Source organism: Agelaius phoeniceus, chromosome 18 (assembly GCF_051311805.1).
Source record: "Agelaius phoeniceus isolate bAgePho1 chromosome 18, bAgePho1.hap1, whole genome shotgun sequence".
Taxonomy (NCBI): Eukaryota; Metazoa; Chordata; class Aves; order Passeriformes; family Icteridae; genus Agelaius; species Agelaius phoeniceus.
The window spans coordinates 10,550,703-10,564,217 of NC_135282.1; the positions used below are offsets into that span (position 1 = coordinate 10,550,703).

Below are 13,515 nucleotides of genomic sequence, written 5' to 3' on the forward strand. Positions count from 1 at the left end.
TCTCTAGGCACAAACATGCCCAGTTTCCCCTGCTAGCACAAGTCAGACATCATTATTTCCTGTGTTAAGTCATGCTTTAATGGGAATTATCGCTAGGGGGGCAGGGAAATATCTCCTCCCTCATCCCAGCCAATGCTTATGAATAGTCAAAAACCTCCAAGAAATTCATTCCAGCTTTTACTCCAAATACAGTTGTATTGGAGAAATAATATCCTTACTGAGATCTAAGTACAACACAAGTGTAAGTAAAGACTTTCACTGCATGCTTCACCATCCATGCCAAAGATCTCACCTGACATCCCCCTTGCTGGTCTGCCTCAGCAAAATGTAAAACATTATTTGGAGGGACTGTTAAATTTTCTCAAAATCCATCACTGGCTTTACAATGACAACTTCAGGATGCGTGTCTCCAGGTGGAGCAGCATAAACCACTAGCACTGATTGGTCACAGAGCAGATCTGAAGTCATTAGAAACATGTCCTTTCCTGGGGTCTGCATGTTTCCTCCACCAACATGTGACAAGCATGTGCCTCAACTTGGGTTGTATTTTTACCTCTGCATAAATAAAGTGCCTGCTGTGCTCTGTTCATATTGTAGCCTGGTATGCAGTTTTTATTTTCAGCTTCCTACGATGTCCTTTGGGAGTCTGGAAGTGAATGTAAATCAAGAAAGCAGTTTCTATTGTGTCTCAGGGCTGAAAATAAGCTGTCATAAAACCAGCTAGGGTTGCACCCACAAGAAATAGGTTATGTCCAAGATGCTCAGTGTTAAAAACGAAAAAATAAAGTCATTGTTTCTAAAGCTTTGCCTATGGGTTGTGCACTGCATTGAAAGGTGGGGTGGGAGACAGGGCTGTCCCATGAGTGATACTATCCTCTAGGCATACTGCTTTTAAACCAACCTGCTCACAGCCAGGTGCTGTTCATAACTGAATTCTTCACACATTGACATTTCTTACCTAAAATTGCCAGTCCCTAACCCTCCCACGAGAGCTGAAGGAGTAGGGGCAGGTTAAAACCCCAGCTGCTGAGGCAACTCTTCCGTGGTGTGGGCTCAAGCCCTGTCCTTCCCAATGCCTTGAACTGCTGTTGCCTCATCACTGACCTGCTCTTTGCCTCAGACTCTCCCTGACTCACAAACACCTGCTTGCTGCTAGAAATACACAGCCTTCCTCTTATGCTGTGCCCTGTGCTGAGACATTTTGATTTACCCTTGTCTTTCACAGAAGGTGTAACAAGAAGTTACCACCCCCGTTTGCAGATATAGGGAAACAGGGCTGGGAACTGGAAATGAAGTTATACAGTGAGTCAACATCAACAAAATGTTGAACTTTAGGGCTTCCTGTCTCCACACAATCCATGTTCAGAGCATTCCTGAGTCCACACAATCCGCAGCCAGAGTACTTGCTCAAGGCATCTTTCCCTCTTGTTGAAGAGTCATTTATTTACCAGTTACAGACCAAGTCCCTCAAAGGGCAGCTTAACCCACTGACCACACACAAGACCCTCAGAGTTGATGGATTAACATCCACCAGTGCCTTGTCATTTCAGACTGGCTGCCAAACAGAGGAGTGATCCATTTCATAACACCACCAAAGAAAAGCATCATTATTTTCAATCACTGTCAGAGAAGAGAAATGAAACTCCACTGGCCTGTGAGGCATGTTTAGAACTTACCTGTGCACTTTCCAGAGAGTGACTTGAAACTGCAGAGCAATGACAGCACCTTCATTGCAGTGTGTGCCCTCTGTGCTGTGCCACATGAACATCATGCAAGGGCATTTTGCTCTTTCTTCAGGTGAATGCAAGGGAAAAATTTTCAATTGGAGCTTTAGGTTTCAGGCAATAGCAGTAAATCACAACATGCAACTCCCACATTCGAGGTCCAACTTCACACTTGTTGAAAGGATCCATTACAGCAAAATTCACAAACTTGGTTTCTGGATGTAGGACATTGCAATGAGATTGAAAGCACCACACCAAGGCATTATCACAGATAGCAAATTCTGGCAGCAAAAATGAGAAACAACCAAGTGACAGATCCAATACTTACCAACACAGTTTATAAGAATCAAGAAATTACCTGAAGTGTATGACTCACTGCAAACTACATATGCCTTTGCTATTTACCAGTGTGACTTATTCTGCCAAAGGGTAATGGTATCCCTATGCTTCAGGGTTTGATTTCAAGTGATGTTGCTGGCAATAGGAACAAATGGGGGGACAAAGGCAATCTATGAGGTTTCACTGTCACTCCTGGTCACTGTTGTGTATGATATCCCAGCATGACTGAATGTTATTTAAAAAATAATAGTAATTATTAAGAGGAAACACTGATGTTCACTACTAAGTTTTCTACTCTACCAAAGTTCCAAGTAGCTGCCCAGCTCAGGGTCTAAGGGCAGGGCAGGAGCATCAGATGGCACACGTGGATCTGATTCTCTGCCCATACAGAGCATGGCAGAGGCAGGCTGTCAGCAGCAGAAGGTTCACCTCACTCACACAGAGTGACAGAGGGCAGCTGCTCCCACCTGCAGCACAGCCCCAGCCGAGCTGCTGGGCAGTGGTCACTACTCTCCCTCTGCAGGGCCTGCCGAGCTACTCAATTGCTGCAAATTAGGAAAGGATGGGTTTACTTATAATAGGCATTGGCACCAGTAGCTGCTTTTTCCAGAGGAAAGGTTTCTTTGACAATAAGGAGCCTTTTTCTATTGTTTTATTTTTTCTTAAAGCAAGTGATGTCAATAAAGAATTGCACACAAAATGGAGTTTACAGTACTTTACACTAGGAGTTCCCTAATGGGTTTTAGAGGACTTCTGCAGCTGGGGAAGCACGATTCAGACTTTCACTCCCCCTAGATTCCTCCCTGCCTGTTGAGAGGCTGAGCTCTCCTAAGGATCCTGCTCTACAAGAGCTATTCCAGAAACCTTTCTCCCGCACCTAAGCCTCTCCACTTCCGTTTTCGCTGACCGATTCATTTTTCAGTAATTCTGAGAGAAAAAGAAACGAGCTTTTTATTTAACAGCGCCCTCATTTTATTAAACCGCTGTTTCGGCGGCAGCAAACCAGGGCAGCGCCGACAGAACAAAAACCGGATTATCTTCCATACTAGACTTCTCCAGTCGCGAGGTAGAACCCCGCTCCATTCATCCTTTAAGCCGATATCCTCTATCTGAGTTTGATCTATTTTTCACCAGAATTTTCAGTCTCCGTAGAGACTGTCAAAAATTGCCAATGCCGACTATATTTCAAGTCGTCATGGCGGGGTATTGGGAAAAGTTTTCAATTAGCAATAATCGCGCCTCGGATTAACCTCATTGGCTACGATACTGCCACTGCGCAAAGCTGACGGGGCTACCCCGCCGCCGCCGCCACTGGCCCCGGGGCTGCCGCCCAGCTCGCGGTGAGTGCCGCCGCCCGCCCGCTCCTGCCTGCACCCTCCCGGCTGTGCCCCCCGCCTGCCCCGAGCCCCCCGCGCTCCGCCGGAACCGGGGGGGTTCCGTTCTGCGCTCCATTTTGGGCCCCCGGTACACCCGCAAAGGCTGCTGGGAGGGAATATGCAAACTAAGCGTGACGTCACGGCGGGCAGCCCCGCGCAGAACGAGGGGGCCCCTCCGCGCATCCGCGGTGTACCGAGCCAGGGCAGCCCCGAGCGGCCACCGCGCCGGGGAGCGCATCCCAGCTCGAGTTCCTGCCCAGCATGCCCGCGCCTGCTCCAGCACAGGGCACTGTTCAATAAACTGAGCGCGCTTTTCATAAAGAATTCGGTGTCTTTTTTTTTTTTTTAACGTGCTGAACGAGAAATTATCAATGAAACTAGACGTGGAGTAACGCATAAGCTGAGTTACCCCACTTCTAAAAACAAGACTCTTAAATTTGCCGAGTTATCTCCCTCTCTGAGAACGAAAAGCTTGAACCCATGCCCTTTCTTTTCTCTGAACATCTATCTTTTAACCACGCTAGATCCGCCTCCGTAGAGGCTCTCAAAAATTGCCAATGCCGACTATATTTCAAGTCGTCACGGCGGGGTATTGGGAAAAGTTTTCAATTAGCAATAATCGCGCCTCGGAATACCCTCATCGGCTACGATACTGCCACTGCGCAAGGCTGCCATGGGCTCGCTCCCTCCCGGCACCGGGGCCGCCGCGCTCCCGCCGCGCTCAGAGCGCCTGCCGAGGGTCCCGGTGCCCCCCGCCCGCAGCCCCCCGCCCGCAGCCCGCACAACACTGCGGCACCCGGGGATGGACCGGGAGGCCACGGAGGGATGCACCGGGGGCCCGTGGCACCGCCGGGACCCGCGGAGGTTGCCGGGAGGGCAGTATGGTAATGAGCGGCCGGGAAGGCGCTGCTCGAGCCGGGGACATTGCCCAAAAATCGCGGGTTTCCATCCTGGGAGGAGCGGGGGCGCTCTCGAGGAGCACCGGGGAGAAAGGGCGTCTGTCGGGTGCCACCAAAGCAAAGTCATCACCCAACGGTTTAAAACACGTTTAAACTCCTAAAGTATAGATCACTGAAAGTCGTTTAGACTCACGAAGCTGCCAAAAAGAAGGCTGCACTCCATAGCTAAGCCCAGGGGCAGAGGGACAGGCACTGCAGGATGCTCTTCTTCCTTGTGATCACAGAATTACACACTGGTACACAGACGCTCAGGCTCACCTGGTTTTTTAAATTACTGTAAGAGACCAAAAAAAAAAAAAAAAAAAGGATTAAAACTTTCTGCAATGTTTGGAACTGTTTAGCAAGAGCTCTTTGGTGAATGCATTTGAAAAGCAGTCAAAATCTTTAGAAAGAGCACATTGTCTGTAAGACTGCTGGGCATCCAGTGCCCCAGGCTGCTACCATACAGCAGTCTGGCCTTCCTCATATTATTTGTTCCTCAGAAATATAAGCCTCATTTGAAGAAAAACAAAGCAAATACAAAACCCAAACAAAACAAAAAAGAAGAAAAAGAAGAAAACCAAACACGAACTCCTTATTGCCAGGCAAACTAAACAAATTATCAGGTGATTATTGAGCCTGAAACCTGCACCGAGCAGGGAGGCAAAGAGATGGGTTCCTGCCAGGGTGCACAGTCATCAGCAGACAGGCTTGCACTGCCCTAATTCCCAAGCTAGACATATCTTTAACAGCCCTCAGTGGATATTTCTTCAGTAATTTATTTAGCCACATTTTAAGCCTAAAACATGTTGGTATTGGTTAAAAGAAAACACATATTTTATAACGACAAGCATCTACAATGCATTTTAGCAAAGCCATCGCATGCATTTGTACCCAATAAATTCGGATTTTAACCTCACACGTTTCCCTGAGGGCTGCTATGAATCTCTCAGCGCTCTCAAACTGCCTCAGGTGTTTGGATGTCGGGAGCACCTTTCGCTCCCCCTCTGCCTGATGGGAGCTGTAGTCTCTGTGCTTGGTGCACATTTCTCCCCGTGAACTACATTTCCCAGCGGGCTCCCCTTTCCGGCAGCCAGCCCCGTCCTTCCGCGGCCGGGAGGCAGCACCATGACAGGTGAGTTCTCGGCGTTGGTCACCGCACCGCTCTTCTCTCACCAGCCGGCTTCGCTTCGGCTGCCACCCCGTCCCCGCCGCTGTCACAGCACAAGGGACACGTGGGGGTCCCTATGGCGCGGGGGTCCCTTTGGATTTCTGGCCTGTAGCCGTTTGTAGGATCCTGTTTCTCTTCTACCTTAACCTTGCCTGATCTTTTCCTATGGAGCATCTTGGGTGTGTGCTAAAAACAAACTCTAGCCTCAGATCTCCGTAGGTACGTTTAAAGAGTTTCACTTATGTAAAGTAGTTTTGTTGGGGTTTTGGTGCTTTTTTTGTTTTGGTGTTCTTGGTTTTTTGTTGTTTTATGTTTTGTTTTGGTTTGGTTTTTTTTTAATCTCAGCACTTTCATTTTACAAGCAGCTTTGTATTTGACAAGAAATATTCCATCCTTTAACATTTTCTCTTCCATAGTCCTTACCTGGTTCACAGCACCTTTCAAATGTATCTGTAATTTTTGCTTTCTCTCTCTTGTGGGCCAACCCCTATTATATTTCTATTTCATTTCGCCTCTGAACATTTCCTTCTGAGAGATCTTTTGATGATAAGGGGCAGGAATGAAGAGTTTTCATCAGTTAAAGCAATTTAATTACCATCAAGCTGGCTTAACAGCCTTTGGGGAGCATCATGACACAAGTTACTCTCAAAGCAAATTAGTTTATTGGGAGCCTTTGTCCCTTCTAATGAATTCATATGGGAAATTAAACCTCTTTAGAGGGAATGCCCAACACGACTCCTGCTAAACAGCAAAACAAAGCAAAAATCATTGCAAACAGAATCACTGCTTAGATACAAAAAGCAGTTCAGACTGTGGAGTCTGTCCAATCTTCCCTGCATTTCAACTGATGATGACAAAAAGCCTTGAGAACTGAAGACTAACTGAGGCAAATCTACCCTTTGCCACTAGCAACAATTTAGCATCACAGTGCTTGGAGCTGAACACCTCAACTTCAGCTGTATGTAAGCCCTCAGTTACCCACCAGTACTAGGTCTTACAGTAAACAGAGCAATATTTAAGTACATCTGAAGTTTAGATGTTCAGGAGATCATCCCCTTTTATCAGTAAATAAAGTTCTTCCTCTGTCCTCCACATCTTGTACAAGCCCCCCTGCTTAGGGAGATTTAAGGAGGCAGAAATACCAGACAGTCAATTCTCAGGACTGTTGCTCTCAAAGCTTTTTGTACATTGTTTGCAAAACCACAGTAAGGCCCAGAAAGAGTAGTTTTAAAAGAGTGAAATGGAGAAAGAACTGCAGACTGCTCAAAAGCACAAACAAAATCAAAGTCCAAACCCATGCACTCGTGTCTCAACAGGTCCTGCACACAATTCCAGGCTACTTAGTCAGCAAAGCCATCCATCCTGCCTGCCCCAGCAGGGCATGGCATTCCTCCCTTAAAGCAGGGTGTCCCTCCCATTCCTACCTGCCAGGCAGTTCCTTCTTCCCCAAACACTTTGGATGATCCCTTCTCTCTCAGAAAGCTCCTGTGTCTGCTGGAGAAGCAAAGCAGTGCCCGTCCAGCTCCCCAGTGACTCTGGGAGGTGGCACCCACAGAAGAGAAGGTGCCAGAGGCATTTAGCCAGTGCCCTAATCATCTTCAGTCCCATTTCAAGGCCTGTTCTGCACCAGGCCTTTGTAAATAACAAAAACAAAAAAAAAAACAACCAAAACATGCCACACAGGAGTAACTCCAGTCAAGGCCTTCGTCAGGGAAAAAAAAACATTTTGAGGTTGTTTTTCTCTCCCTTCCTACAACATGTGTTAAGGATGGGGTAAATTTAAAAGACTGATTTGGAGCAGGCAGAGTGTTTAAAAGTGCAGAACAAGGGTCTCTTCTGGGGAGGAACCAGCCAGTGCCTCTGGGATGGGGTGCTTGGCTTTCCTGCCATTTCCTCTGGCCTGCTGCACATACCTGGGAAAGGCTTCACATGCACAGGTCCTTCTGCACTCTTTACAAGCCCTCTTAGGCAGCCATCCTTCACACCAGGGTAGAACAGCAGGAACCCTGCAAGTCAGAGTTGTTAACTTTGTTCTCAGTGTTCCCCTCTTCCAAAAGAACATACTTGCATGCTGAGTTTTAGTTCACATTTCCAAAATAATTTGTTTCTTTACTAAAAAGAGAGCAAAGAATATTTAACAGCATAATTTCCCAGAGAATCACAAGCAAATGGCATTAAGGACATGCTTTTTGCTTTCTGTTACCTTCCATGTGTTCTGTTCTTGCCTTTTAGCTGAACATGTTCTCTGCCAGGAAGTGGTGTGGCATTTTCAGAGCTGTCAGACTGCATCATTGCAGATCCCGTTCTGTATCCAGAGCCTCTCCAAACCTGACTTTTGTGCCAGCCTGTCTTCCCCCAGATCCTGCAGAAGTGGAGGAGCTGCAGCGCTTTGTTTCTAACTCCAAGAGGCTGTTTGTAATGACTGGAGCTGGAATCTCCACCGAGTCAGGGATCCCCGATTACCGCTCTGAGGGAGTGGGGCTCTACGCCAGGACAGACAGACGGCCTGTCCAGCACGCCGAGTTCGTCCGCAGCGCCAGCGCCCGGCAGCGCTACTGGGCAAGGAACTTTGTGGGCTGGCCCCAGTTCTCCTCCCACCAGCCAAACAAGGCACACCTGGTGCTGAGGGACTGGGAGAAGCTGGGCAAGCTGCACTGGCTGGTGACCCAGAACGTGGATGCCCTTCACACCAAAGCCGGGAGCCAGCGCATGACGGAGCTGCACGGCTGCACACACAGGTACAGCTGCTGGCACTGGGGGCGGTCAGTGCTGACTGACACAGCTGCACTGCCAGCTGCTGAGAAAGGAGGCAAAATCTTCACACTGCATTGCTGGAGATGACAGACACAAAGGTGGTATTGGGTTGGGGTGGAGAAAAAATCACAACCCAGTGCTGTTCACAGCATGGTATTTAAGAAACATGACCACCACTCCATTTTTTGGAGCATTATTTGGATCACTTTCCTTGAAACCTGCATCCATTTCCCCTTTCCTTGGTGTCCTCTTAGTAAAGAGAACAAAGGGATCATGAGGATACAAGGATTATCTACCTTAGGCAGAGTGGATAGTTCCAGAATTGCATGGGATATATGTACTGGAGAAGGGCCATCACAGCCTGTCTGGGATCACCCAAAATTTCTAGATGAAAAAGCACAGCATGAACTGGGAGAGAGGATGCATGGCAGGGTTGAAAGCACTTCCTCTAGAGCATTCCTACAAAGCAACAGAGTAGAAAGACATCTCCTTGACCTGTATTATTTGGTAAATAAATGTGGAAAATTATGACAGGCCTCCTAAGGAACAAGTTAGAGTCTCCAGATCTTCAGCTGACCTGAAACTCTCTATTAAGACTTTGCCTTAATTTTCAGGGTTTTCTGCTTGGCCTGTGGAGACCGAATCTTGCGTTCTGAGCTGCAGGAGCACTTTGAAGCTCTGAATCCCACTTGGAAAGCTGAAGCGTTTGGGGTGGCTCCGGATGGGGATGTCTTCCTGACGGACGAGCAGGTGCGCAATTTCCAAGTCCCAGCCTGCCGTAAGTGTGGTGGGATCCTGAAGCCTGATGTGACTTTCTTTGGAGACACAGTGAGCCAGGAAAAAGTCAGTTTTGTACACCAGCGCCTGGCAGAATCAGACTCCATGCTGATAGCAGGATCCTCTATGCAGGTAAGTAGGTCTGCCTCCCAAACTGCATTCCTGCTTCTCTGCCTGCAATGATCCTTGGTCCCACAGCTTAGGACTACAAATGGCTTGTGGATCAGACCAGCACTTGCAGACCTTCTTTGTATTTCATTTTTACTGTGGTTAGAATCTGGCTTGATGGGTGACCTGTTTGGGCTTCCCTGTCACTCTTTGCCCGTCTACTTCATGCTGCTGTAAATACCTCCACTCACACCTCTCTCTGCTGCCTCCTCCATCAGGTCACAATTGTCCCTAAAGGGAAGATACCTGATACAATTCATTCCTCACATTTTTTTACCTGAAATTTTTAGCCTTTGGTAGCTTTTTAGGCCTCATGGCACGCTGTGTAAAATACCAGGGTTTAGGACCTCTCATTCTTTATTAAATTCTCAATAAGAGAGCTGAAATATCTCTGCTGCTTGGGATTGTCCTTTGTATCACAATATGTTTTCTCCACTAGCCTCTTATCTATAAGGTAAGGTAACTTCTAAACCCATAGAAGCTTTTGTAATGGTGTTTATGTAAGATAATTTTTTTTTCCAGGAACAAGTTCTATTACATAAAAAAACCCTTACTCTTAACACCTCCCAGAAGAAGATAAAACCAAGGCTGCCTGATTGTGATTCTCTTGGCTTCAGGATACTGGATACAAATTCCTTAAGCTTGCACTTCTTAAGCTTATAATCCTCTGTACAGGAATGATTGAAATGCCTTAGGTTTGTTCTTGTACTACCTTAGCTGGGCTGTGCAGGAACCATCAAAGTGCAGCGTTTAAGTACCTGTGATAACTAATAAAAACTGCTGCAGAGATTTACTAAAAGACAAGGACATTTCCCTTCAATCTGCTCTGAAGTTTCAGTTTCTATGAAACTGCAAATCCTTCACTGACAGAGGTTAAAAGCTGTTCTATTCTGTGCACTCCTGAATGAAGACATTTCCTACCTGAGCTCAGTGCAGCTGCCTAACACAGCATGTATGTACAGCCCTTTTCCCATTGCCAATGGCAGCTATTTTATTCCTTTCTGTAACTCTTCTTTTGCCTAAGCTGCCTGTATTTTTGTTTTTTCTGCTACTCCTGCAGGTGTACTCTGGTTACAGGTTTGCTCTTGCTGCCCGGGAGAAGAAGCTGCCAATTGCAGTCCTTAACATTGGGCCCACCAGGTTGGATCACTTTGCATCCTTAAAGCTGAATTTCCGCTGTGGAGAGCTGCTGCCTTTGATTGTTTGCACATGACCCAGCCAGCTGAGCTTCAGTAGCTAGCAGGATTAAAGTTATTTTTACAAGGTGGGTACCTTCCCTGGTCAGTCACCTTTCAGGGTAACAATATGGGTTCCTGGCAAATGCTGAGGCTGAGATGTGCTGATTGACAAAATGTTCCCTCACTGCACCAAAAGGTGGCTGTAAATTTTAATCTGTAATTGGTCTGCTCTGATGGGCCACGATACTGTTTCCCATGATCATAAACAAGAAACATACTTAGTGCTAGCACTCCCAGAGAATTGGGTAGGAGTATCCAGAAGACTCAGTAGTGCAGAATTTCAATCCATTAGTTACCACCAGGAAGCTACAGGGGATCACCTGATCACAACTGTTGCCTTTGCAGTGAATTGCCTCACAATTCAAAAGCTGTTCCTGATTGAATTGGTCCAGCTAATCCTAATCAAACACTGCTGTTCAAAATAATCAATTTAGTCGATAAAGGAGCTTCTTTCTGCCTCTCCTGCAGGACTCATCTCAGAAAGGGGAAAACTCCAATCCAAGAGGCAGCTGTGAGATGCAGTGCACAGCAGCTGAGGGCACCAGGAGAGGGCAGCAAGCGTCACACGTGTCAGCCTCACCAGTGCTCTCCACTGAAACCATCTTCACATATCAGGAAACAGAATGAGGATGAAAAAAAAAGTACTTTTCTGCCTTACCTTGCCGTTAAACAGTGCCTGTTAATTCACTGGGACAGGATAATTGGACTGCCATGTCTGAGGACAAAAAACCTTTTTTATAATTGTCCCCAGAGGAGAAGGGTGGGACGGGGATTTTGACCAGGTAATTTGAGGCTGTAGCACAGGAGGGCGATGTGGGACACTGCTGGGGGATCCAGTGCACTGGTGGGATACTGTAGAGTGAGCAAAGAGGAAAAGGAGGCAAGAGGAACTGCAGTGGTCACTATAAAGAAAAAAGGTTCAAAATAGAAACTGAACAAGAACACTGCTCTTGTAACAGATTAGTTGGAAGCACAAACTATAAGGGCTGATGTCTTCCAGCAAGGAGGGGAAGTCAGCATTTCTCTCAACTGTTGGTTGACAAATAAAACTGCTTCCTATCTGACCCCTTGAAAAATTAAACATTGTTGAGATGCCGGAGGAGTTACTTGAAGCTAATCTGACCAGCACTACTTTCAGTGAGGCCACTACATTTTCCAGAATGCATTTTTTGAAGATGTTATTAATTAATGAATAGCTAAGGAATCAATTAAAATTGTTTAGAAGACTGAGACTCTTTGCATTGTAATTTTCTCTCCCTCCCATGATTTAAGTACATTCTCAATAGCTAGTTTAGATTCTTTTTTTTCCACTGCAAAAATGCAGGTTGCAATTACTAGCAGCTGATGAATTAAGAGAGAAATACAATTAAATCTGTACAATAGGTCTCCCTCAGGAGGTAATCTCTGTTGAAAGGTGCAATTTCCACACTCCTAACAGGAGATCCATCACTAACTGGGTAATGATTTTTTGTTGATCTTCAGGATGGGATTGCAAACTCTGTCAAACTGTCCACAGAGTAAAATACAGAACCTGGCACAAACTAGAACACTAACAGTTTGACCTGACCTTCTTCATGAAACCACCACTCACTCCCCCATTCTAGCTCTGAGGGATTTAATTGTTGGGGTTTTCCAAGTGCCCCCTCCTACTTCAAGTAACGCATCCTGGACTAATATTTTGACAAGAACTGTAACAAGCAGTTGGAAACAAGGATGCTAGAGTCATCTGCTAAAAGGTCGAGTAGCAAAGCAAGGACAGCTGACCACAGGATGCAAAGTTCATTTTTGCTTTGTTGTTGATTCAAATCCATGCCAGGAGAGAGCAAATAAAGCAGAGAATCTAAGGGATACATAAGGCATCCAGTTTCTGCAGAAGGCATTAAGATGCCTGATACATTTCAAGCTTTGGCTGTGTTGGGTTAGAGGAGAGACAGCTTCAGTTTGAAGCCAAGCAAGAACAGTTCAGGACTCCCACCTGCATTCTGCTTGCGTTGAATGGTGACTCCACTTTGCAGTGACTCAGGTTTCTGCTGCTTGGCAGTGAGCAAAGCTCACAGATCTCTCTCCATCTTTAGCAGTCCTGTCACAGTACAGCTGTCCCACCAACCAAAGCTGTTGCAGAAATCATGCCTAAAGCACAGCAGAGTCTCCACCTACACCATGTTTACATGTAGGGGCTTTCCCTGTAAGAAGAGACGCTGATGCCTCCTTAGCAGAGGAGCTGGGGCTGAGTTTCTCACTATCCACATCATCTTCTCCCCCTCCATGAACCTTACACCACATTGCTGTGTCAAAACCAGGGGCTGCAGGTTCAGTGCCAGTAGAGCCAGCCTTTTGAGAAGGTGTGGGAGCATTGCCAAGCAGTCTAAAACAAGTCTTGGAATGAGTTCTGTGACAGGTAACTAAAGCTCCCTCATCTACCCCTGCCTGCTCTCCTGTTCTGCAGCTGAGCCTGTGGGAGAGGAGTCAGGGTGTGCCTTCAGCATCACTCTCAGATGAGTCATTCCCCCAACTTCACTGTACTTTTAAGCCACCAGGACAATGAGTCAGAATAAATGAAAATAACAGTAAATTTCCTCTGCATGGTTTATTACTATATGGTAATGAGCATATCTACAACAACTATATGAGGTTGAGATGAAGAAGTTCCTTCTTTTTTCTGCTAAGTTGATCTAGCAGTACTAAAATTGACCTCTTTTAGAACAGGATCAGAACACTTCACTTCTTAACATATTCCCCAAGATACCATTAAGTTTGCTCACATGAGAAATGCCTGAGAGAGCCTAAAATTCCTACACCAAAAGCCATGACATGAAATTAGCTGAATCAACAGCTTTTGCTCTTCTCTTTTTCTTACAGCTGTTCTTCCTGAAGCTTGGATAGAGGAGCTGAGAGTACGTTATAATGGATTTTTCTTCTGCTCCTCTGAAAGTGGGGTTGGAGTTACCCAAAGCAAATAAAAGTTACTTCCTATTTGGCAAATCTTGTCTTTGTTTCTGGGCAAATTCTCAGAGCCATCTGTAACTGAGT

The 13,515-nt window shown here is 46.3% G+C and overlaps 1 protein-coding gene and 2 non-coding genes across 5 annotated transcripts; 1 reads left to right on the forward strand and 2 right to left on the reverse strand.

Moving 5' to 3' along the window:
* Positions 1 to 3,206: 3,206 nt before the first annotated feature.
* On the reverse strand, positions 3,207 to 3,347 carry LOC129128684 (U4 spliceosomal RNA). The gene has a single exon (XR_008535326.2). It is a non-coding gene; the product is annotated as a U4 spliceosomal RNA (small nuclear RNA).
* Positions 3,348 to 3,968: 621 nt separating this feature from the next.
* LOC129128685 (U4 spliceosomal RNA) lies at positions 3,969 to 4,109 on the reverse strand. The gene has a single exon (XR_008535327.2). It is a non-coding gene; the product is annotated as a U4 spliceosomal RNA (small nuclear RNA).
* Positions 4,110 to 5,452: 1,343 nt separating this feature from the next.
* Positions 5,453 to 13,467, forward strand: SIRT4 (sirtuin 4). Of its 3 annotated transcripts, XM_077187838.1 has the most exons (6): positions 5,453 to 5,512; positions 7,781 to 8,286; positions 8,917 to 9,211; positions 10,308 to 10,511; positions 10,954 to 11,126; positions 13,345 to 13,467. In XM_077187838.1, the coding sequence occupies exons 2-4, from the start codon at positions 7,787 to 7,789 to the stop codon at positions 10,458 to 10,460; spliced, it is 948 nt and encodes a 315-aa protein (XP_077043953.1). In that variant the 5' UTR covers positions 5,453 to 5,512; positions 7,781 to 7,786; the 3' UTR covers positions 10,461 to 10,511; positions 10,954 to 11,126; positions 13,345 to 13,467. The 3 variants fall into 3 exon arrangements, with proteins under 3 accessions (XP_077043953.1, XP_054501790.2, XP_077043952.1); XM_054645815.2 differs by lacking the exon at positions 13,345 to 13,467 and having other exon boundaries at positions 10,954 to 11,717; XM_077187837.1 differs by lacking the exons at positions 5,453 to 5,512; positions 13,345 to 13,467 and adding an exon at positions 5,519 to 5,767 and having other exon boundaries at positions 10,954 to 11,717.
* The last annotated feature ends 48 nt before the right edge of the window (positions 13,468 to 13,515 follow it).